Source organism: Sebastes umbrosus, chromosome 2 (assembly GCF_015220745.1).
Source record: "Sebastes umbrosus isolate fSebUmb1 chromosome 2, fSebUmb1.pri, whole genome shotgun sequence".
Lineage (NCBI taxonomy): Eukaryota > Metazoa > Chordata > Actinopteri > Perciformes > Sebastidae > Sebastes > Sebastes umbrosus.
Genome location: NC_051270.1, coordinates 41,385,213 through 41,409,906, shown reverse-complemented (window position 1 = coordinate 41,409,906; position 24,694 = coordinate 41,385,213). Strand labels below are relative to the sequence as shown.

General features: G+C 43.0%; 1 protein-coding gene across 2 annotated transcripts in view; it reads left to right on the top strand.

Annotated features, from left to right (window-relative positions):
• Positions 1-24,694, top strand: part of wdhd1 (WD repeat and HMG-box DNA binding protein 1) — a 40,427-nt gene that overhangs the window by 772 nt on the left and 14,961 nt on the right. The window contains exons 3-21 of one of the 2 annotated variants that reach the window (XM_037796445.1): positions 3,185-3,296; positions 3,408-3,559; positions 5,224-5,335; positions 6,519-6,569; positions 6,691-6,786; positions 6,902-6,994; positions 8,707-8,813; positions 8,991-9,129; positions 10,187-10,394; positions 10,922-11,106; positions 11,216-11,400; positions 11,476-11,717; positions 14,235-14,372; positions 14,535-14,691; positions 20,016-20,130; positions 21,017-21,148; positions 21,235-21,458; positions 21,608-21,753; positions 21,856-21,912. In XM_037796445.1, the coding sequence (XP_037652373.1) occupies positions 3,185-3,296; positions 3,408-3,559; positions 5,224-5,335; positions 6,519-6,569; positions 6,691-6,786; positions 6,902-6,994; positions 8,707-8,813; positions 8,991-9,129; positions 10,187-10,394; positions 10,922-11,106; positions 11,216-11,400; positions 11,476-11,717; positions 14,235-14,372; positions 14,535-14,691; positions 20,016-20,130; positions 21,017-21,148; positions 21,235-21,458; positions 21,608-21,753; positions 21,856-21,912 (2,651 nt within the window). Of the gene's footprint in view, positions 1-3,184; positions 3,297-3,407; positions 3,560-5,223; positions 5,336-6,518; positions 6,570-6,690; positions 6,787-6,901; positions 6,995-8,706; positions 8,814-8,990; positions 9,130-10,183; positions 10,395-10,921; positions 11,107-11,215; positions 11,401-11,475; positions 11,718-14,234; positions 14,373-14,534; positions 14,692-20,015; positions 20,131-21,016; positions 21,149-21,234; positions 21,459-21,607; positions 21,754-21,855; positions 21,913-24,694 lie in introns of both variants that reach the window. The other variant, XM_037796436.1, reaches the window with a different exon arrangement.

The following is a 24,694-nucleotide window of genomic DNA, read 5'->3' as shown; positions in this document are numbered from 1 at the left end:
ACTGAAACATTATAGGGTTATTGTGGTGTGTTTGTATATTTACCCATAGTGTTAATATACAAACAAAGTGCTTCCCTGTGTTTTTGTAGCCTATAGTATCTCTCTATAATATGTTATAGGATGCCTAGCCTATAGGCTTGAATCAACACCAGAGAGGCAGGTATACATACAGAGCTGAGGTGTGTGAGCACTGAGCAGGGCTGAAAATTAGCACCAGCCAAAAACTGGTAAAATATGCAAGTGGCTGCCAGATTTGCTTCACTCAACAGCCAAACAAACAATGGTAATCTATTGAGTGGCTGGTAACATTTGAATATTCATTTGTCATTTGGAGGTGGACGAAAAAGTTCAAAAGAGGGAGAGAGAGTCAGTATTTTCCTTAAGAGTTTAAATATGTACGTTATGAAATAAGACAGCCTATTGCTTGAATTTTGTAGATCTTGGTATTTTTCACATGTGGTTCACACTGTCACTGTAAGTGGCTAGTGAAAACAATTGAGTGGTTGATAGATTTTGGAATCACCAGCCACAGGTGAACAAAAGAGTTCATTTATAACCCTGTGTGAGCTTCATTCAGGTTTTAGGAGCAGAGTCCCAGTCAGGGTGCTCCATATTATATAGCAGGATAAAGAGACACATTCTGAATTACAACAGTGAATAAAAGATACTAGGAGATATCTGGTGTTGGAGTCCTTCCACAAGAATATTTGAAGGTTTTTGAATTAAAACTATGCAATTTGACATCATTTGGATCATTATTATTACTATAGATAACTCCTCAAAAGACGAAACTTGCTATAGTTAAATCATTATTTTATTATGAACACATATCACAGTCTTTGTCAGAACATTTACTTCTTCTGGAAATGTTTGCCCTGTAAAATCATATTCCGTAAATCAAAAGATCTCATTCAGAAAACTTTTAAATAATGTTTCATTAATTATATTTGTTCACAAAAAATAAAAGTAATGACAAACAGTTCACAAATTTTTACAGAAAGGAAGTGAACATGTATCAATAAATTACAGCACCCTCATTCTCACCCCCTGTGCCATATACGATTATGAATCGTCCAGAGAACCTGAAATGGAGAGGGCATAAAAGAATAACCGGTAGCTTGTGTGTGCCGGTGTACAAGAAAAAATTGTGATATGCGAAGGAGTAAAATGTAAGAGTGCCGGTAAAGCCACTTTGAGCACTGATTGTACACTTAAAGGGACTGTTTGTAAGAATCAGAAAATGCTTGTTAACAGCGACACCTGTGGTCGTTAAGTCAACGAAAGTCAGCGTCGGGCTCGAGCTTGTGCTCGCTCTACATAGACATGAACGAGCATCGCTCAAAACAGTGAGGCGACACACGTCAGCTAAAACCACAATATCACTCGATCACAACTCGCCCCCGCGTGTCTGTATGCAGACCCGACAACGTCTGGGCATGCTCCTGATGAGTTGGTGGATGGTGTCCTGGGGGATCTCCTCCCAGACGTCCTGTAGGTGCTCAATTGGATTTAGGTCAGGGGAACCTGATGGCCAGTCGTGTGTGTGTGTGTGTGTGTGTGTGTGTGTGTGTGTGTGTGTGTGTGTGTGTGGGTGTGGGTGTGGGTGGTGGATTATTTCTCTGTTGTTACAATGCTAATGGTCATTGTATTTTACATGGTTGGAAAGCCTGTTTATTTATCTTCGCAATGATGTCCAACTTGTAAGGATCATGCATTTGTGGGATGAGCAGCACAGCTGATTATGTGGGTAGCGCCCAAGAAAAATGTTCCAAAATGCTCTGTCAATGGTAAACAGTGTATTCGCCTGTTGGTGTTGACTCTTGTTTTGAGTTGTTTGGTGGATTGGATGATTGAACTCTCTATCAGTAACAAGGAACAAACAAGACATATTGGCTATTTTACACTTTATTCATTTAATACACCGTCAGGAGCCTCAGTAGCGGTGGAAGATCCACACGCAGCCACAACAGCCTGGCACCTCCTCCTCAACCTGGTCACCAACCTGGTCACACGTTGCTGTGGGATGGCGTTCCATTCCTCAACCAGGATTCGTTGCAGGTCAGCCATCGTGGTTGTGTTGGTCACTCTAACACGTACAGCACGCCCAAGCTGATCCCACAAGTGTTGAATTGGGTTGAGGTCTGGACTCTTGGCAGGCCGTTCCATTCTCTCTACTCCCACATTGTGGAGGTAGTCTGTGATAACCCTGGCTCTGTGGGGGTGAGCGTTGTCATCTTGGAGGATGAAGTTAGGTCCCAGATTGTGGAGATATGGGATCAACACTGGCTGCAGAATCTCATCCTGATATCTCACTGCATTGAAATGGTCTTCAATGATGACAAGCCTTGTTTTGCCAGTGAGGGAGATGCCGCCCCCCACACCATGACACTGCCCCAACCAAAAGCTGTTACTCCATCGGTGCAACAATCAGCATAGCGTTCTCCACGTCGTCTCCATACTTTGACCCTGCCGTCCAACTTTGGCAGACAGAACCTGGACTCATCACTGAACATGACATTCCCCCACATGTTCAGGTTCCATTGTCTGTGTTGTCGACACCAGCGCAAACGGGCCTGACGGTGAAGGGCAGTCATTGCAGGCTTCCTGGTAGCCTTATGAGAATACACTGTTTACCATTGGCAGAGCCTTTTGGCACATTTTTCTTGGGCGCTACCCACATAATCAGCTGTGCTGCTCATCCCACAAATGCATGATCCTTACAAGTTGGACATCATTGTGAAGGTAAATAAACAGGCTTTCCAACCATGTAAAATACAATGACCGTTAACATTGTAACAACAGAGAAATAATCCACCAAACACAAGTTTACCAACTTTTTTTCCCCCAGTTTATCTATATATATATATATATATATATATATATATAGTATATACTGTATACAGTCTGTGGTTCAGAAGAATAATACCAGAGGTCATATGGCCCTATAATCTGCAAGTTCCTTACAAGTCTTTGACAAGCCTTACAAGAAATCTTGCAGCAAAAACAGTATTTCTTTTGTGTGTAGCACACTGAATTGAAATAGCTCTCAATCATGTTGCACAGTAGCAAACTGATTTAAAAACAACCTTACTTTCTGAAAAGATGAATTAATCAGTTTGACACTTTGTTATTTTTCCTTCTGCTTCACAATATGCATATCTCACCATGATAAAATCCTCCTCAGGTTCATTGTAACCTGCGGGAATGATGGAGATGTTCGGATATGGGATGGTCTGGATGACGACGATCCAAAGTTCATCACCGTCGGGGAAAAGGCGTACTCTCTCGCCCTCAAGGTTGGTCATCGGTCGTCTGGTCTTTGATGATGTGTGATTGATTTTCCACTGAGACCTTCTGTAATGAATCAGCTGTCAGTGAAGCATTGATATGTGTTCCTCCCTCTACAGAACGGCAAGCTGGTGACAGCGAGCTCCAACAACACCGTGCAGATCCACACGTTTCCTGATGGCGATCCATATGGCATCCTGACCCGGTTCACTACCAATGCCACGCATGTCACCTTTAACAGCAGTGGCTCCAGAGTCGCTGCCGGATCCAGGTACTTATGATCACTTTTGAAAAACATAACTGTCCAAAGTGGTGAAATTTGCCTGTTGGCACCCCTAAAGCTCACCACAAAGTTCTGGTTTTGTTTGATCCATACAAAACCAGAAATTAGTGGTTTTATGCAGAGTTACGGGCTATAGCTATTTCCTGGTTTTATTATTTTATTTATTTATTATATTATTTCCAAAACATAGGTACAGTACATTCTACTTTTATTTCTGTTTTTGTACGGTGCTGGTAGGTTGCACACTTGTCACCTTTCAGCGAAAATCGACATTTTGAATCCAAAATAAGTAATTTGTGTAGATTCAATGAGTTTTTGATTAAGGTCTGTATTGTTTGGTGCCCCCGTTGGTCTCTGGCCCCTTGGACCTCGGCCGTGCTTCCTCCTGTCACTCTGTTCCTTGTGCTTCCTGTGGGGTTTCACCGAGGCACACGTGCAGGCCTTGTCGCTTGCCCATGTCTGGACAGGTTGGGGCTGCCCCTGTGCTGCGGCCGCCGCGTTTCAATCAACCACCATCGTCTGGGCCTTGGACTGACCAGACATGAACTGATGTCCCCTTTACATGACCTTTTTAGCAGTAAGATTACATTCAACAATCAACTATAAATCCACCCTAGGGGGTTCACTTCTTTGTCACCTTTTCACCCCTGATGAGTTTGCATCCTTAATTAATAGATTATCTATTCTGAACATCTGTACCAACTGACGCTCTGGACACCTCATTTACTGGTTTCTATTTTGAAATCAGATGTATATCTGTCCAATATATTAAAAAAACAGTGCAGTCTGTCAAAAAGGTTAAACTATTGGAGCTTTTGCTGACGCTGCAGGTTAAAGTCGTCGCTGACAGACTTTATCAAACCGCTTCAAAACGTCTAATCACACAGCTTGGTTGGTTTAAACACAGACTCCACCCATGTTGACCATTATCCTTGAAAAATGATATTGCATTTTACAGATGTATTCAGCTATGAGGACGTCCGGCTGACTAAACGGTTCATCCTGAGGTTTCTCTCACCAGTGATCCCAGAGAGGAACCAGAGCTGAAAGATGAGCGAATGTCACTTTTACTTTGTCAAGCGATGCACAATCGCTCTGCTCCGGCTTCTCCTGTGGCGGCGGGTGAAGCTGTCGTGCGTAACTTGTCTGTTGTGTTCAGTACGCTATGACTAAACTAGATCTCATTAGGTTCAGTGTTGTTGTTTCAATACACAGACAGCAGTGTACCTGAATGATGTTTCCACCTCACAGACAGAGCAGCCTCATGATTAGTCCTGATTGAAGATAAACGTCTGTTTGCTACCAGCATTGATTTACCTTGAACGGGTTTATCACAGCAATGAAAGCACACAGCATGATGCCGTATTGATGCTGCTATTTTCACACTGGTAATTTCTGTTGTGGTATTGATTGTAAAAATTCAGCCATCGGAGGCGGTTAGGGCGAATTTGGCGTCTGCATTCTGGCGGACGTCGGAGGAAATCAGGATTATTCTGCTTGTCTCGTTCATCGATTTGACAATTTGCACTCGTGCTGGTTCACAGCTGATGTCCCTACGGTCTGTCGCTGTCGGTCACGTGTGAACACAGATTACCTGCACATGCCAGTTTGCACATATTTAATCTTATTTATGTCTCTGTGTTTTTCTTCAGTGACTTCATGGTTAAGGTGGTGGAGGTATCGGACAGCAGCCAGCAGAAAACACTGCGGGGCCACGGAGCGCCTGTCCTCAGTGTTGCCTTTGACCCAAAAGATGACTTCCTGGTCGGTAAACCTTTTCCTCTGGATGTTAGAAATGCAGCGCTGAGGTTGTTGGCTGTTTGTCTGCTGATGATTCTGAAAACTTTTGTCTGAAATTAGCATCCACGGGAACCCCCAAATGAAGTTAAAACTCTGAAGAACAAACATGCAGATCCTGGAAGGGTTCCCTTTAGCAAAATACCTAAAAGGGGAAATTCTGTTCCCATCGATCACCGATCATTTTGTCAATGAAAATTGAGGATAAGTGTTCGTTGATTTTATTGAATGACTAAATTGTAACGACAACACAAATATTCCAGTGAAATCTCTGTTCATTATGCCCTGATGAGTGAAGACGAGTTGGCCCTAAGTTAGATCACAGCAGCCATCTCGAAGCATTGGTTGCCAGCTTACGGTAAACATCTACCCCTTCTAAAGGATGATTTATGATTTCTTACTACTCATAAACAGACACCAACTTATTTTGCGAACATTTAACATGATTTGGTATTCATTTTAGAAGATAAACGTGATGTTTCCCAGATAATGCTCATCTGCCTTAACAACGCAGTTTATACATTTTTATAGTCAAACTTCAAGTCAAGTCAACTTTATTTATATAGCACATTTAAAGAAAACAACATAGTTGACCAAAGTGCTGAACAGGCTCAAAATGCAAATGAATACTAAGCAAACAACAATAAGAGCAGAGGAAAACATTAAACATAATTTGCACATAATAGTAGTAAAAGAATTGCAGCACAAAAGAGGACGAGAAGAGGAAACGCCAACGAAAAGTGGTGGGTCTTCAGCAGCGATTTAAATGTTTCTGTAGTCTGAGCAGTTTTTATATGAAAAGGTGGCTGTTCCAGAGATTAGGGACGGCCACCACAAAGGCTCGGTCGCCTCCGTTTTCATGCCTCTGTGCCAGCAATAGCCGTGGCCGGAGGCATTGTGTTCCGTCTGTCCGTACGTATGCCCTCACAAAACGCGCTTTGGACCATACCTTTTGGGGTGATGCCTTGTTTAAGTTTTAAATTACAATACTGTTCAATGTCAAAACAAAACTGTTGTTGAAGAAATCTCTCATATCATCTGATTTGTTTCATGTTTGGGTAGATAATATTTGACTTGATTAACTTGGATGTCGAACTGTTTTGACTTAAAAACAACAAATACTAAACTTCCTGTGCTCTCTCTCTGTCAGGCGTCTGCCAGCTGTGACGGCTCCGTCGTGGTGTGGAATATCGAGAAGCAGGTACATCAGTGTTTCAGCACCTCACACCCAAAGATTCTAATAAGCATACAACCTTTTTTATTTTGATGTGCACTTCATGGGTCCAGTCTTTCAGATGCTGATCTGCTTTGTGTCCGTTCAGTCTCAGCTGATCAGTTGGCCTCTGCTGCAGAAGACCAATGACGTCAGTAATGCAAAGTCTCTGTGTCGGCTGGCCTGGCAACCCGGGACGGCGAAGGTCAGTGACACACTTCTGAAGCCGGGTGTCTACCGTTAACATCTGCATCTCTCCAGCACTTCCTCAGCGCAAGCCTCATCAGTGATTAATAAATGATTATTGTGTGCTCGTCCAGTTTTTAGCGGTTCCTGTAGAGGCGAAGGTGCACCTTTACGAGCGAGGGTCCTGGGATCATGTGAGCACCCTGTCGGATGAGCTGCTGACACAGGTAGGTGCGCTTCAAGCGCTCCTTTGTACCAACTGCCGTGATGACCTCAGTCTGAGCCAACTCAGTGGTCTCCGACAGCGTCTGTTTTTGCATTGTTTTTGTTTGTCTTGTTCATGTGGATATCTATGTTTGCACTACTGCTACTGTTCATTCTGTTGTGTAATATGCAGATGCATACCAGTGCACATAACTTATAATGCACATTTATTTTTTATAACATACAACTTTTACCAGTCTTCTTATCGTTTGGGTATTTTTTACTCATATTTATTGTATGCCCTGTCTTTTTTAAAGTTATTATTTTTTGGGGGCATTTTTTTAAGCATTTATTGATAGGACAGTGGATAGAGTCTTGGAAAGGGGGGAGAGAGAGAGATGACATGCGGAAAGGTCCACAGGCCGGATTCGAACCCGGGTCCACCGCGGCTAGGACTGAGCCTTTGCCAGATATGGGCGCCCGCTCTACCAACCGAGCTAACCAGGCGCCCGCCCTGTCTTTTTTAATGCTCTTATTTATATTTCTGTTAGAATCTGTGCTGCTGTGCAACTGCGATTTCCCCACGGGGATGAATAAAGTCCTGTCCTGGCTCTACATTCAATTCAATTCAATTTATTTTTGTATAGCGTCAAATCACAACAGAAGTTATCTCAAGACGCTTTATATATAGAGCAGGTCTTAGACCGTACACCATAGTTTAGAGACCCAACAAGATCCACCAAGTGCGCTGTGGCCACGAAAAACTCCCTGATTACTGTGCTTTCAAGCGGAACTTCCAGCTATCTCAGTCCTCCATACATCTGGCTAGCTCACCAGCACTGTCCAGCATCTCTCCTCAGTACGTCCATGAATGTTGGTGTGGGACGTCCCTGTGATCGATGCCTGTGCGTTGGTTCCCGCAGCATCAGCATGCGTGCTGGGAGTTCTTGATGACTTTGGCAGTGACCGAGAAGTCTCATTCTCCATTGTAGACACACATAGTTGAGAATCGTGGTGAAATCTTTGGTCGTCAGTCCAAGATCACACTGTGAGACGTACTATAATGTGATTGATGCTTTGACCCACGTATACAAACCAACCAATCACAATACAGCATAAAAAGGTGCAGATTACACTGGTGAGCTAGTGTAATGCTACTGCTAAAAGCTAAAAACTCACTCAGGCAATCAGGTCCTCCATCTTGTCCTCTTTTGAGGTTTTTTGATGCACAGAAGTGCCATCTCTGTGACCAAAGAGCTTTTTTTTAGTTTAAGCTACATTTGCATGGTAGAGTCAAGGGTGTAGGTTTAATTTCAACATTGGGAGTGACATATATGAAACCAGGAAATTGTGAGCATCAAACACAATTTAATTAAACTTAATTACCTGCATTCTGGTAAATCTTTATGCACCAATTTGTGCTTTTCTGCATCAATTTATGGTGGAAAATGTCTTTATTTTTGTCAAAATAAATGTGCTCTGCTACTTTCATGTTTTTATGCACATGTTCTAAATATTGAAGGGGACATGCTCTGCAGCCCTTCGTCTGCTGAAGCGTACCATCAAGTTTTAGACCAAATATGGGATCTTTATACAACCTGAAGGCACCGAAATGACGACTTCTTCAAAGACTGTAGTTGAAATCATCAGTAGGACTGAAGGTCCAGTCTGCCTGTGCTCTGATTGTGTTTTCTCCTCATTTTTCAATTCTTTTTCCTCTCTGTTGTCTCTGCAGCTCGTCAATGTGGTGGCCTGGTCTCCATGTGGGCGGTTCCTAGCGGCGGGCAGCGTGGGGGGTTCACTGACGGTGTGGGACGTGAACAGCAAGCTGTGTCTGGAAAGGTATAACAGATTGGCAAACTTTGAAAGTTGATAACTGATGCATCTCTGGTGACATTTGAATGCAAATGAGCTGTACAACGCATCCTGTGACTAATTGTCTGCGTTGGTGAAGCCATCAGGAGAAACAGTAGACGTTCAGGATCACTAACAGCTGACATTTTCTCGTCTCGGCTGCAGGCAGAAGCACGAGAAGGGCTTCACAGTGTGTGGTCTGGCCTGGCATCCGTCAGGCAGCCAGATCACCTACACAGACACAGAGGGCAGCCTGGGCCTGCTGGACGGACTCAGCACCTCCACAGACAACAACACCACCAAGGTACGGCGCTGATAACACCATTTCAATGTTTACTCTAGCTCAATATGGTGATAGGCACTGGTGGAATGTAACTAAGTCATCTTACTCAAGGACTGTACTTCAGTATACATTTTAGGTTCTTGTACTTTACTTAAGTGTTTTCTTTTCATGACACTTTCTACTTGTATTTCACTACATCTGGGGAGAATATTGTACTTTTTACTCTTCTACAATTATTTGACAGCTTTAGTTACTTTACAAATTCTGATTTTTGCACACAAAACGTATGGAAAATGTAAAAGGAGCGCTGAAACGATTAATCAACAGAAAATGAATTGGCAACTATTTCGATAATCGTCATTTTTAATGCAAAGATGCAAAATATTTCATGGTTCCAGCTTTCTGCCACTTTTTCTTTTAATAATTTGCTAAGTTCCCGCCCCTTGAACGCAGACTGGCCAATCATCGTAGCATCGGCCAGTTCTGATAAGGATCCTCTCTGCTACGCCAGCTACTGAAGGTATCCTGAATGTATACACATGCTGCTTTTGCTTTTTAATGATGGTGAATTGTTAATGGTGAACGGTGAATAAAGACCTACCTGGCTTCACAGGAACAGTGTTGTTCCTTAATTTCATTATCGGTCTCAATCACCAGGTGATGGTGGTTCACTTTCAGGTTGGCTTTACGCAGTGAAACTTTCACGCAACTAAAGGCGGAATCAGTTTGTTTTATATTAGATAATGAAAAGCTATAGGGAGTCATAACTAAACATTAACTTAGCTTAAAATAAAGCAATATATTGACTTACAATACTGTGTGCAAGAACATTGTTGTTCTTGTAAATGTTTGTCCTTCATGTGAGTTGTCAAGACATTGATACTTGAATTGGGACAGGTGAGCTTTTCCCTCTTCATTCACAAATGATATTGTGAATTTAGCTCTCAAATGCATATTGTAATCCTAAAACTGTAATTATCACTCTTCTCACAACATCATCTGTTTATTTTTATGGCAAACACACAAATTCTAATTTTCAATGTTTGTTTTCATGTTGATGCTAAATAACTTTCAGCAGGCACCAGCAAAAAAGCCAGCTAAAGAGTACAACGACCTGTTTGATGATGATGATGACAGACTCATGGATGAAGGGCTGAGTGACATCAACTCGCCGGTTAAGAAACCCGTCGCCGGGGACGACGACGACGATGATGATGATTTCCTCATGCCTGCAACCGGTCGGGTGAGGAACAGAGGGGCGATCCTGGATGATGAGAACTCACTGGGTGAGTGAAAGACAGAGTCAGAGAGAGGGAGGATGCAGATTAGATTAGAGACAGATTAAAGTAAAACCATTCGGTACCAAATTGACCCCTCACCATGAACTACGCATTTATAAGGGTTGACAAAAGTTGTCTGTTTCCACTTTAAGTCAGAAAATAGTGAAATGTGCCTATCACAACCTAAAACCTGAAGATCCAATTTACAATAACATAGAATAGAGAAAAGCAGCAGTTCTTCACATTTGAGAACTGAAACCTATGATAGAATATTATCTATTTTTGCCTGATAAATTTGTAAATAAACAGATAATCAAAGTTGAAAATTAATTTTCTGTTGATTGATTCATCGTTTCAGCTCTACTTTAGTTGATATAGGTAATGTCAATAGAATGAAATCTGTCTGCTGGTTACTTCTGTCCTGTTTATCCTCTGCTCACTTGTTAAGTGTGTTCCAGTCGGAGTGCGTGGCTCAGGTGAATGGAGAATAAGTGGATTTAACATCTATCTCTGCATGTATGTCTTTTCTTCAGACACCGGCTCGCTGAAGCTCGGTCAGGACAAATTTGGGGACGATGACGACACGGGCAGCGCCGTAGTTCCTGCAGCGGCCCCGCTGGTGCCCCTGCGTCCCATCTATGAGGGACCCCTGCCAACACCTCCCCAGAAGGCCTTTCAGCCAAGCTCCACCCCGGCACACCTCACACACCGCTTCATGGTAGACTCGAACACATGCCTCCCTAGACTCCCTAAAATAAAACTTCATCTTGCGGTAATATGAAATGGTTTCCAGTCTCACGTGTATTAAAAGCCAATTTGTGCCTCAGATGTGGAACTCGGTGGGAATAGTCCGAGGCTACAACGATGAGCAGGACAACGCCATCGACGTGGAGTTTCACGACACGGCCGTGCACCACGCCATGCACCTCACCAACTCGCTGGGTCACACCCTGGCTGATCTTTCCCAGGAGGCCGTGCTGCTGGCCTGCCCCAGCACGGACGAGCTCGCCAGGTAAACCTCCTTCTGTCTTGTTTTGTTTCAATTATTTACAGTAAACCCTTCAACCCGCTCCTCCTCTCTTCCCAGTAAGCTTCAGTGCCTCCACTTCTCGTCGTGGGACACCAATAAGGAGTGGATGGTGGACCTGCCACAGGGCGAGGATGTGAGGGCGCTGTGTCTGGGTCAGGGCTGGGCGGCGGTCGCCACCAGCGCGCTGATGCTCAGACTCTTCTCCATCGGCGGAGTCCAGAGAGAGATCTTCAGCCTGCCGGGGAACGTGGTCTGCATGGTCGCACACGGAGAGCAGATGCTCATAGTCTACCACCGGGGTTAGACACACACACACACACACACACACACACACACACCACTGTGATATATTCTCTGTACAATTGCTGTGTTGAGGTGTTTTTTGTTGTCTCTGTGTGGAAAGTACAAAATAAACTTTCCCTAATTGAGAAAAAAGTCCCTGAATGAACAGCAGAGGAGACACATCTGTGAAGGCACTCCTTCCAATCCGCACCAACTCCAGCCTCCGTTCCGTCAAATTCAAACACTGACTGGACGAGATGTAAATGCTTTTTTGGAACAATAGGCAATTTATCAATTAGTCGTTGGACAGAAAAATATACAGAGCAGATTTTGATCGATGAAGACATACTTGCTTCTTTTCTTTGTCTTATTTGATAGTAAACTGAATAGTTTTAGGTTTTGTTTGTGGAAAATCTGCATGTTTCACAATCACTTTGGGCACTAGGAAATTGATCTATACTTAAATTGATCTCTAATATTTTCTGATATTTTATAGACTAAAGAATTTTATAGACTAGATAAGGGGTGGGTGATATATCGAATATAGTCGATGTATCGCGGCTTGTCCCACGCGTGGTATATAAAATGACTATATCGCGAACATCGACTACAAATTGTCATGTAATGTTTTTAAGCCACCCCGCCGGCATGAGACTCGCTTTGGCATTTCCTTCTCTCCTCCGGCTCCCTCTAACAGACACAGATACACACGTCACAGACTCCGCCCTCATCCAGACTCTCTCCTGGGCGAGGGTGATGTATTCGACCGGCGTGTTTTTGTTTATGGAGGGACGCAGCGGAGAGAGAATGAGTCTGGAGAAAGTGAAAGAACCGAAGCGGCAAAGCGAGTACGGTAGCGAGAACATGACCAAAGCAACCAGAACCAGACCAGAGGCAAATGACTCTGGCTTCCTCGCTTTCCAAAGCAATCCCATATGACAAAAAAGTGCAAAATGCAAAGAAATCACGGCTGCTGTAAACACCTACATCACAACATTAGCGTAGTTGAAAAGCCCAGATTCAAAAGACTCATTAAGACACTTGATCCAAAATATGAACGTCCAGCTAACACAACCAAAGCTGTCAGCCTGAATTAGTGGACAAGCATGCAGTTTTGGCCATACAGTAGGCTACACCTCGCGGTTGGTGAGTCTTTCTACACTGCTGGGAAAATAATATTTTGTATTATCAGCAACATTATAACAGCTTACTGGTTAATATAACAATAAGTTACTATACACTAATTACACTGTGTGTGTGTGTGTGTGTGTGTGTGTGTGTGTGTGTGTGTGTGTGTGTGTGTGTGTGTGTGTGTGTGTGTGTGTGTGTGTGTGTGTGTGTGTGTGTGTGTGTGTGTGTGTGTGTGTGTGTGTGTGTGTGTGTGTGTGAATATATAAAGCATGTATTGCCAGATAACTATTTGGTTAAAGTGAATACTGTTGGATAATGTTTTGTTGAATTTAACTTGTGATTTCCCCCTTTTTGCATGCCAGATTAAAATAGTTCCAACAGAAACCACTAATGAATATAAACAAGAAGGTTTTAATGCAGACATACAGTGTGCTGCAGGGACTACAAGAATCATCATATTGGTGTGATTGTATGCATCAAAGGGTTAAATCGAGCATTTATGAAGTGCTTAGAGGATATTTGAAAATATCGTGATATATATCGTGTATCGCGATATTGCCTAAAAATATCGCGATATTATTTTTAGGCCATATCGCCCAGCCCTAGACTAGATCAGTCATTTAAGAAATAATCATTGACTGCAGCCCTGCTTCTGTTTTTTGAAAGTAGCATTTAAAGCTTAGTAGGGAATAATGGGAAGGTGTTCTTTATTCTTGCTACACTACTTTTTAAACAAATATTTAAATTTGTATTCCGTTAAAATAGTTTATTCAACTGATTAACATTTGGTCTATGTTACGGAGACTCCCTGAAAAAGAGATTTTAAATCTCAATGGGAATATCCTGTTAAAATACATTTCAAATCAGGAGGCTACATGGGGAGTTTATAGGAGGAAAGTGGGGGTTGGATATATTTTGTATATACAGTATTAATTTTTCCCAGTGGAGATTTACATGCTTGTAGTTTAACTAAACAATTACTGTAGATGAAGTTCACAACATACAAGTCTGAGATTTTTGTGTTTTGACTTGGACCATAAATACATGGTTGCATATTATTAGAGTTGGTGCGGAGCAACATTTGTGGAAGATGGAAGCTTCTCTGTTCTGAGAGGTGGACTACTAAAACACTCCAGAGAATGTTGTCATTGGGTGATTAAAGTTTTTGTTGTTTATTGTTTTTTCTAAAAAGCACTGAATGGGCTTTTCAAAGGGTAGAAAGAACCTTAAAAGAATAAATTCTATATACGCAACATTACAGCAGACCATTTTTCCAAGGCTTACCATAGTATTTTATATTTGTTTTTTAAATGTGGGTCCCAATCATGTAAGGACTCTCTAACTCTTCCGTTGTTATCTTCAAGCTTTGACAAGGCCTTATGTATGTTAATTTCCGTCATCAGCTCCAGGTTTTGATGGTGACCAGGCTCTGGGTGTTCAGCTGCTGCAGTTCGGTCGAAGGAAGAAGCAGCTCATCAACGGCGAACCCCTCCCACTATCTCACAAGTCCTACCTGTCCTGGCTCGGATTCACTGCAGAGGGTCAGTTTGTAGAAGAAATATATATGTTTTTATTCTCCTGGAAACATTTCTTTGACTCTGTTTATATGTATTAAATTAATAATTTTAAACAGAAGCAGCATTTTCCTCTGACTCATTTTAGGATTTGTAAGATGACAGCCTGGTTACGTTGTGGTTTTTCAGGTACCCCGTGCTATGTGGATTCGGATGGGGTTGTGCGGATGCTGAACCGCTCCCTGGGCAACACATGGACACCAGTGTGTAACACCAGAGAGACCTGCAAAAGCAAATCAGACCACTACTGGGTGGTTGGAGTACACGAGAACCCCCAACAGCTCAGGTGAACTCTCTCTCTCCTCCACCATCATGTTTCTGACTTCCTGTCAGCTGAGACGTTGGTCATGTGTTGTCCTCTCTTTGGTATATTTGGGTTTTGATGGAGGCACGAAGGAGACGCAGACAAATGTTTAGAGTCTGACTGAATCATCTCAGTGAAAGACTGCACATAAACTAAAACATTGCCATCACTGAAACAGCTTTTGGCTTGTTTAAAAATAATGTTCCTTATGATAATTATTACTAGGGCTGTCAATCGATTCAAATATTTAATCGCGATTAATCACATTTTATTTATCTGTTCAAAATGTACCTTAAAGGGAGATTTGTCAAGTATTTAATCCTCTTATCAACATGGGAGTGGACAAATATGCTGCTTTATGCAAAGGTATATATATATTTATTATTGGAAATCAATGAACAACACAAAACAATGACAGATATTGATCAGAAACCCTCACAGGTACTGCATTTAGCATAAAACAATATGCTCCAATCATAACATGTCAAACTGCAGCCCAACAGGCAACAACAGCTGTCAGTGTGTCAGTGTGCTGACTTGACTATGACTTGCCCCAAACTGCATGTGATTATCATAAAGTGGGCATGTCTGTAAAGGGGAGACTCGTGGGTACCCATAGAACCCATTTACATTCACATATCTTTGAAAATGGTCATGACAGTTTTTCCTCACCAAAATTTTGCATAACTTCGTAGCATTATTTAGCCTCCTTCTCGACAAGCTAGTATGACATGGTTGGCACCGATGGATTCCTTAGCTATCTTCACTCTAGCTTTAAAACTGAGCCCCCTATAACCTCCGGAAGATCGATTGCGTTAATGCTTTAAAGAAATTTGTGGTTAATGTGTTGATGATACACTTCCTAGCTTACAGGCAGTGGAACAAAAGTCTAACTAAGGCAAATAGGTATGGTTATATAAACACATAATAATACACTCTATTAATGATCCTTAAACAAAATCCAAACTATGTTTTAGTAGAGATCACAGTCCACAGTGAGATTAAAGTTTGTGCCAGCTAGTCTCTGTACTGGGGGTGACTTGCTCTTACATGTGATTTATGATGGCCAATAGTTTATTTAAATGATACGAGCAGCTCACACTGGAGAGTGAATTGGTTTGTCCATCTTGCTGCCTCTTGGAGATCTTGAAGGGTCAAAGGTGGTTTAGGTCAGTGGTATGGTTTAGTAGCCACGTAAAAGAAAAAGGATCTTCTCATCTTGATCGTTGCTGTTTGCAGGTTGTAAATCCATGATGTCTTGTTGGCCAGCATTCCTGGGCTTTGAAGGAAGAGCTGGTCTCATTTCTTGAAGGTTGTCCTGTCTGTATTCGAAACACGCAGGGACTTTTCCTATAAAACCAATGTCAGAAGACACAAAAAAGAAAAAACTTGTGGGGGAAAAATTAGAATTTGGTGTTTTTTGCATTTGTAAAGTTGCTGTTCAGCAGCTGACAGCACCAGCAAGGAAGCGGTCAATACAAAACTGTCTCTATTCTCAGATGGATTATCACATGATGGTAGCAGAACATTGATAAACACAAATAGCAGCTAAACTTTCACTGTGATGGACCAAATCTAAAAACTTACAGTATGCTTTGAAAAGTTGTCTGCAGGACAATAAATGCAATCTGTAGTTATCAGGATATGATCTACAAAATGACAGTGTGATGGTATAGATTTCCTGACCATAGGGCTGGCTGATATGGACCAAAAATCATATCTCAGTATTTTTAGGCTGAATGGTGATACACAATATATATCTCTATTTTCTACGAAGTGGGCTAAATGTTCATTTTTAAGTCAACGCCACATGTAAGATGTCACAGCACTTTAATTGAAACAGATATCATATGACATGGTTAAGCTACGTCTGAGACAAACATTGAGGACTGCTTTATTTCAATAAAGTCATCACTATAATCATGCTACTTGTAACATCATTACACAATGACGCTTTGGATGAGTAATCCAGAACAACAAATTGTTGTTTTGTTAAACAGGTTACATCCCATGACCAAGCTTCAGATGTTGGTCTTGAGGAGCTGTAGTGTTTATTCATTTACAAACTGGAACCTACACTGTACGTTTACGGTCACTTAACAACTTTACTGCTAATTTCTCTGCTCCGATCGCCAACACCTCTCTCTGTCGCTCCACCACACAGCTACGCCCACGCTACACTTATAACACGCATCAAACTGTGTCAACACCTACATTTACAAGATTTGACCACGTTTGAAACACAAATACAGAAAAATATACATTTTATAAGCCTATGAGAAAAAACAACATCCGTCTATGATTTGAGGAAGTGGATCAGCTGATTGATTGCAGAGGCGACGTTACCGTTAGAAACACTGTCGGGCATGTTCATTTTGAGAGAGCAATGGTGTAACTTCATCACTCAACAACTTTATCACCGTCAGTCTCAGGGACATACTTTCATGTTTATAATGCTGGTCCCCACTTTGCTGCGGTCCAGCCAAAAAGAGAGAGAGACAAGGGTTGTGCGGATAGTGTGAGAGAGTTGACATTTTTACACTGGCACAGGTTTACGGATGAAATGGTTTATGTAACGCAACATTAAACTATAACCAGGGCTCCAAACTAACTTTTTACATTGGTTGCACTGCGGCGCCTAACTTTTTCATTTAGGTGCACCAGCACATAATTTAGGTGCACCCAAATTTTTTCACCGTGCCTTTTGGCACCACATTAATACATTTTAAACGTTTTGTTACTTCCCTGTCACAATGTCACAATACCAGAAATTTTGTAGTCGATACCAATACCAGTGAAATTCCATGATTCTCAATACCAATTCGATACCACCAGCTTTTCTGGCATCCCTGTGGAGGTTTGGGGCATTGAACCCGAGTGGGCGATGTTCAAAGCTTCCATTGCTGAAGCTGTGGCGGTGAGCTGTGGTCTAAAGGTCTTGGGTGCCTCAAGGGGCGGCAACCCTCGAACACCGTGGTAGACACCGGTGGTCAGGGAAGCCGTCGGACTGAAGAAGGAGGCCTTCCGGGATATGTTATCTCGGAGGACTCTGGAGGAAGTTGTAAGGTACAGACAGGCCCGAAGGGCAGCAGCCACTGCCGTGAAGGAGGCAAAGCAGCGGGTGTTGGAGGAGTTCGGAGCAGCCATGGAGAAGGACTTTCGGTCGGCAACAAGGTGCTTCTGGAAAACCGTCCGGCACCTCAGGAGGAGGAAACGGGGAACCATCCAAGCTGTGTACAGTAAGGATGGGACACTGTTGACCTCAACTGAGGAGGTAATCGTGCGGTGGAAGAAGCACTTTGAGGAACTCCTGAATCCAACTAATACGCCCTCTATTGTAGAGGCAGTGCTGGAAGCTGATGGGGATCATCATCAATTTCCCTGGTGGAAGTCACTGAGGTAGTCAAACAACTCCACAGTGGCAAAGTCCCGGGGAATGATGAGATCCGTCCAATTACAGGGGTATCACACTACTCAGCCTCCCTGGTAAAGTCTACTCCAAGGTGCTGGAAATGAGGGTTCGGCCGATAGTCGAACCTCGGGTCGAAGAGGAACAATGCGGATTCCGTCCTGGCTGTGGAACAACGGACCAGCTCTTCACTCTCGCAAGGATCCTATAGGAAGCCTGGGAGTATGCCTATCCAGTCTACATGTGTTTTGTGGACTGGAGAAGGCATACTGTATGACCGGGTCCCCCGGGAGATACTACGGGGGGTGCTGCGGGAGTATGGGGTGAGGGGGTCACTTCTCGGGGCCATCCAATCTCTGTACACCCAAAGCAAGAGCTGTGTTCGGGTTCTCTGCGGTAAAACGGACTCGTTTCCGGTGGTGGTTGGCCTCCGCCATGTCTGCGCTTTGTCACCAATTCTGTTCGTGATATTCATGGACAGGATATCGAGGCGTAGTCGGGGGGAGGTGGGTTTGCAGTTCGGTGTGCTGAGGATCTCATCGCTGCTTTTTGCAGATGATGCGGTCCAGTTGGCATCATCGGTCTGTGACTTTGCAGCACTCGCTGGATCGGTTCGCAGCCGAGTTTATAGTGGCTGGCATGAGGATCAGCACCTCTAAATCGGAGGCCATGTTTTGGTACCGGTCAGTCTTCGTTCCTACTCTCACCTATGGTCATGAGGGCTGGGTCATGACCGAAAGAACTGGATCACGGGCACAAGCGGTTGAAATGGGTTTCCTCAGGAGGGTGGCTGGTGTCTTCCTTAGAGATAGGGTGAGAAGCTCAGTCATCCTTGAGGGACGCAGGGTAGAGCCGCTACTCCTTTGTGTTGAAAGGAGCCAGCTGAGGTGGTTCGGGCATATAGTAAGGATGCCCGAACCACAGGTGTTCCAGGCACGACCAGCTGGGAGGAGGCCACGGGGAAGACCCAGGACTAGGTGGAGAGATTATATCTCCACACTGGCCTGGGAACGCCTCGGGATCCCCCAGTCAGAGCTGGTTAATGTGGCCCGCGAAAGGGAAGTTTGGGGTCCCCTACTGGAGCTGTGGCCCCCGCAACCCGACCCCGGATAAGATGTTGAAGATGAGTGAGAGTGATAATGTAGCATTATCAATATTAAGTTAACTGCGTCCCAAATCAGTCTACCTACGGTACTGTCAGGTATCCGCATGTTTACATATTACATTGGTATAAGAGTAGCTTAATGTGTGCGTAGCAGGTGAGGGGTAGAGTGACAGAGAGAGAGAGAGATGCGCTATGAAGAGGTCAGTTGTTTGGCGATTATCAGAGCAGCAAAGAAATTGGAGGTAAGGTTGCCTCGTGTTATTAAATGTACAGTGTCCGACGCCGTGTTCAGGATTAGGCATTTTACCGGGGACCAGGGAGACAGGTGGGTTCGCAGTTACCTCTGCCGATGATTATGGTCTTGAAACAGGTGTAACGGGAACTGCAGCATTTTTCTTGATGTAAAAACAATAAGTAGTTCTCTTCATTTCGTATTACTGGTATGTTGTATGGTAGTGATGTCGAAGACGAGTACAGGGTGCGGTTTCACACATAAACACGCAGAGACAGATCTATTAAATGTGAGGTACACCAGTGTGACCCATGAAAAATGTTGATTCACACTTGCCAGATTATTTGGCCAAAAATAGTTGCGCTCCGGAGCCCTGATATCGATACACTATAAACAATATTGTCTCATCCTATATCTTGTTTGAAAATATATCGATATACCTTAAAAAGCCGTTACACCGCCCAGCCCTACCTGACCCTGATCTCTGATGTAATCCTGTTCTTGCTGGTTAATCATTATGTTTCTCTAAATCCCCTCTGTTTCCCTCTTGTTCCTGTCAGGTGTATTCCATGTAAAGGCTCCAGGTATCCTCCCACCCTGCCCAGACCTGCTGTTGCCATCCTGCCTTTCAAGCTGCCTCTGTGTCAGACCTCCACAGAGAAAGGACAGCTGGAGGTAAACACACCGAACACACCTGATACTAACACGCAAGCAACAGGGTTTCCCTGTTTGCCCTATTGCTGCTGTAAAATGAGAGGTTTTCTAAAGGGACTCTGGTGCTCTGAAACACTACTGCTTTTGTCCACAGGCATAACACAAAATGAAAGTTTTGAAAGAATAACATTTCTCGTAGTAACTTTTAGTAGTTTTAATGTTGCAACCTGATTTAGTAAATCATAGAACTTAGGAAGGACTTAATGTTCAAACTTATAGTTACTAATTATTAGGGCTGTAACGTGAAACGCGATAACGTGTTAACACAAATTTGTTTAATGACACTAATTTCTTTAACACATTAACGTGTCGCAAAGGAGGTTAAATAACACTCCAAACTTACACTAAATGTTAGCGAGGAAAAACTGGCATAGCCATTTTTAAAGGGGCCCCTTGACCTCTGACCTCCAGATCAGTGAATGAAAATGGGTTCTATGGGTACCCACGAGTCTCCCCTTTACTGACATGCCCACTTTATGATAATCACATGCAGTTTGATAAGAGTATTAAATACTTGACAATCTCCCTTTAAGTTACATTTTGAACAGATAAAAATGTGTGATTAATTTATGATTAATCGCGATTAAATATTTGAATCGATTGACAGCCCTAGTTCAAACTTGTAGTTAATTCAATTAGTAATGGGTTTATGAATAGCAGGTGCGACCTAATTCAGATGTGCCACAACATCTTCAGGCTTTCTAATATAGTTATTGTTAATATTGAGTCTTTTAGATGACATAAAGTAATCCAATCCTCTGTCAGACCAACATGATAAATGGGTGAATTCTTCTCTGTAATGTAAATTGGAAGTACACAGCCTGTGTCCTCTTCTGTTGTCCTCCAGGAGCAGTTCTGGCGTTCAGTCCTCTTCCACAACCACTTCAGTTTCCTGTCGTCCAGCGGCTACGAGATAGACGAGGACGGGCAGAGTCAGTCCCAGAAGGAGCAGCAGGAGCTGCTCATGAAGATGTTTGCAGTGAGTCTGAAAACTTAGTTTATATTACGATCACTGATTTGTTTTCTGTAGCTGCTGTTGTGTTCAGAGTCAACGTTTTCTTCCAGCTGTCCTGTAAGCTGGAGAGAGAGTTTCGCTGTGTGGAGCTGGCAGAGCTCATGACCCAGAACGTGGTGACTCTGGCCATTCGGTATGCGTCCCGATCCAGACGCATGGCCCTCGCCCAGCGGCTCAGTGAGATCGCCCTGGAGAAAGCCAACCAGATCCAGGAAGAAGAGCCAGAGGAACAGGAAGAAGAGCCAGAATACTCCAGCGTCAGACGGCCCTCTGGGTAATGCCAAAATGCATTTAATCCTTTTGACAACCATTCATGTTTTACACAAGACTCACCAGTAGTTACAGGACTGGACCCCCTTTGTATTTTTGTTGAAGCTACTGTGCACCAGTAGTGTGAAATTCACAAGTTTATTTTTTGGACAGGTACGGCCAGAGTGAGGTCACGGGAGAGCATTGCAGTAACAGACGTAATCAGGAGGAAGAAGAGGAGCAAGAAGAAGAGCTCAGGGAGGAAGAGGAGAAGGATGGAGAAGAGATGGAGACGGAGGAGGTAGCAGAAAGCAGAAAACGTCAGTTCCACCTCTTTCTTTAACTCTCTTTATACATGTATGTTCTCAGCACAAGATGTCAATAATGTCAGTGTCTAATGCACGACGTGTCTCCTACTGCAGGTGTGAATCCGTTTGCTAAAGAAGCTGGTTCACCCATGAAGCTGTCTCTGACACCAAGTGAGTGAACACTTCCACCAATACATATATTTAAATTAGGGCTGTCAATCGATTCAAATATTTAATCACAATTAATTGCATGATTGTCCAAAGTTAATCGTGATTAATCGCAAAAAAAATCGCACATTTTTTATGTTTAAAATGTACTTTAAAGGGAGATTTGTCATGTATTTAATACTCTTATCAACATGGGAGTGGACAAATATGTTTGCTTTGTGCGAACATATGTATATATTCATTATTGGAAATCAATTAACAACACAAAACAATGACAAATATTTTCCAGAAATCCTCACAGGTACTGCATTTAGCATAAAACAATATGCTCCAATCATAACATGGCAAACTGCAGCCCAACAGACAACAACAGCTGTCAGTGTGTCAGTGTGCTGACTTGACTATGACTTGCCCCAAACTGCATGTGATTATCATAAAGTGGGCATGTCTGTAAAGGGGAGACTCGTGGGTACCCATAGAACCCATTTACATTCACATATCTGGAGGTCAGAGGTCAAGGGACCCCTTTGAAAATGGACATGACAGTTTTTCCTCACCAAAGTTTTGCGTAACTTCGTAGCATTATGTAACCTCTTTCACGACAAGCTAGTATGACATGGTTGGTACCGGTGGATTCCTTAGATTTTCTATCTATCGTCACTCTAGCTTTAAAACTGAGCCCGCTACAACCTCCGGAAGATCGATTGTGTTGGTGTTAGCGTTGACAGCCCTATTTCTAATTTATGGAAAGACATTTCTTTTACTCTTGTTTTTTTCTAACATTTTTAACTATTCTATTATTATTTTTACTGCTTATGTGCACCAACAAACCAACGCAAATTCCCAGTGTATATCTGATATACCTGGCAATAAACAAGATTCTGATTCATTCTGATTTGGATAATGCATATGGCATACATAGTTTTCTTTTGGATTTTGGAAGTTCAACCTCAGCTCTTATAATAAGTCTATCATAAACTGTAGGCAGAATACAATCAGACCCTAAAGGACAGAAATGTTACCATTGAAACTAGGGATGTGACGGTGAGGAAAATTTCCCACTGATTAATAAACTTGTGACATCACCGGTGTTACCTATTACACCGGAGATTTTACAAGAAAAGATGACGCTTAATATCTGTAGCGCACTTACTTTGATCTTTACCGTTGGATGGCTGCTCTCCGGTCGAGCTTTCGCTGCGGGGCCGCAGATTTCCACCCACCGCTGCTACGCCGCGCACAACGGCTTTTATCGCTCCGTCCTCCTCACGGTGATTACATCATTAACATTATGGTTCCCTTATAGCATTGGGTTTAAATCTGAAATATTGTCAAATAGGCACTTTTGCTTTAAGCTTTGACACCAAATCCTTCGCCATCATCTTGTACGTCAACTCTCTCTCGTCCCGTTTGTGTGAAATCTGACTCCTGCTACTCTGAGCTGAGACTCTGAGCAGACACTTTCACTTTCAGATTGTAGCATCCGTCATCTGACTATGTATTGATAACACAGCGCTGATGCGCAAAATGAACTAAATGGGTTTTATTTATATATAAAAAAGTAAAGTGACGGTTGGTACATAATGTAATTGGTGTGTGCCCGAACACCGGTAACACCAACTATCGCGACAAGCCTAATTGAAACCCATTAAAACCACAATGTTTGATCCCACAGCCATTAAATCATGTATTCTATTATATCAGGCTTTCGTTCTAGAGCCCTGGCTTCAAAACTGTAGTTTTTACTATTTTTCCATGTTTACTCTGTGGAGCAACTACATGCTACTTTCCTGGTTTCCTGCACAAAAAAATTAAAATGCACTAAAATCAATGTTGTTGTTAATTATTATATATAAATATCTCAGACTGTGAACAAAAAAAAAATTCACCTAGGATTTAGTATACAGAATTGTACTGTATATATACTGGGGGAAAAAAGTTGTTAAACTTGTGTTTGGTGGATTATTTCTCTGTTGTTCCAATGCTAATTGTCATTGTATTTTACATGGTTGGAAAGTCTGTTTATTTACCTTCACAATGATGTCCAACTTGTAAGGATCATGCATTTGTGCGATGAGCAGCACAGCTGATTATGTGGTTAGTGCCCAAGAAAAATGTTCCAAAATGCTCTGCCAATGGTAAACAGTGTATTCTCATAAGGCTACCAGGAAGCCTGCAATGACTGCCCTTCACCGTCAGGCCCGTTGGCGCTGGTGTCGACAACACAGACAATGGAACCTGAACATGTGGGGAATGTCATGTTCAGTGATGAGTCTAGGTTCTGTCTGCCAAAGTTGGATGGCAGGGTCAAAGTATGGAGACGACGTGGAGAACGCTATGCTGATTGTTGCACCGATGGAGTAACAGCTTTTGGTGGGGGCAGTGTCATGGTGTGTGTGGGGGCATCTCCCTCACTGGCAAAACAAGGTTTGTCATCATTGAAGGCCATCTCAATGCAGGGAGATATCGGGATGAGATTCTGCAGCCAGTATTGATCCCATATCTCCACAATCTGGGACCTAACTTCCTCCTCCAAGATGACAACGCTCGCCCCCACAGAGCCAGGGTTATCACAGACTACCTCCACAATGTGGGAGTAGAGAGAATGGAAGGGCCTGCCAAGAGTCCAGACCTCAACCCAATTCAACACTTGTGGGATCATCTTGGGCGTGCTGTACGTGTTAGAGTGACCAACACAACCACGCTGGCTGACCTGCAACCAATCCTGGTTGAGGAATGGAACGCCATCCCACAGCAACGTGTGACCAGGTTGGTGACCAGCATG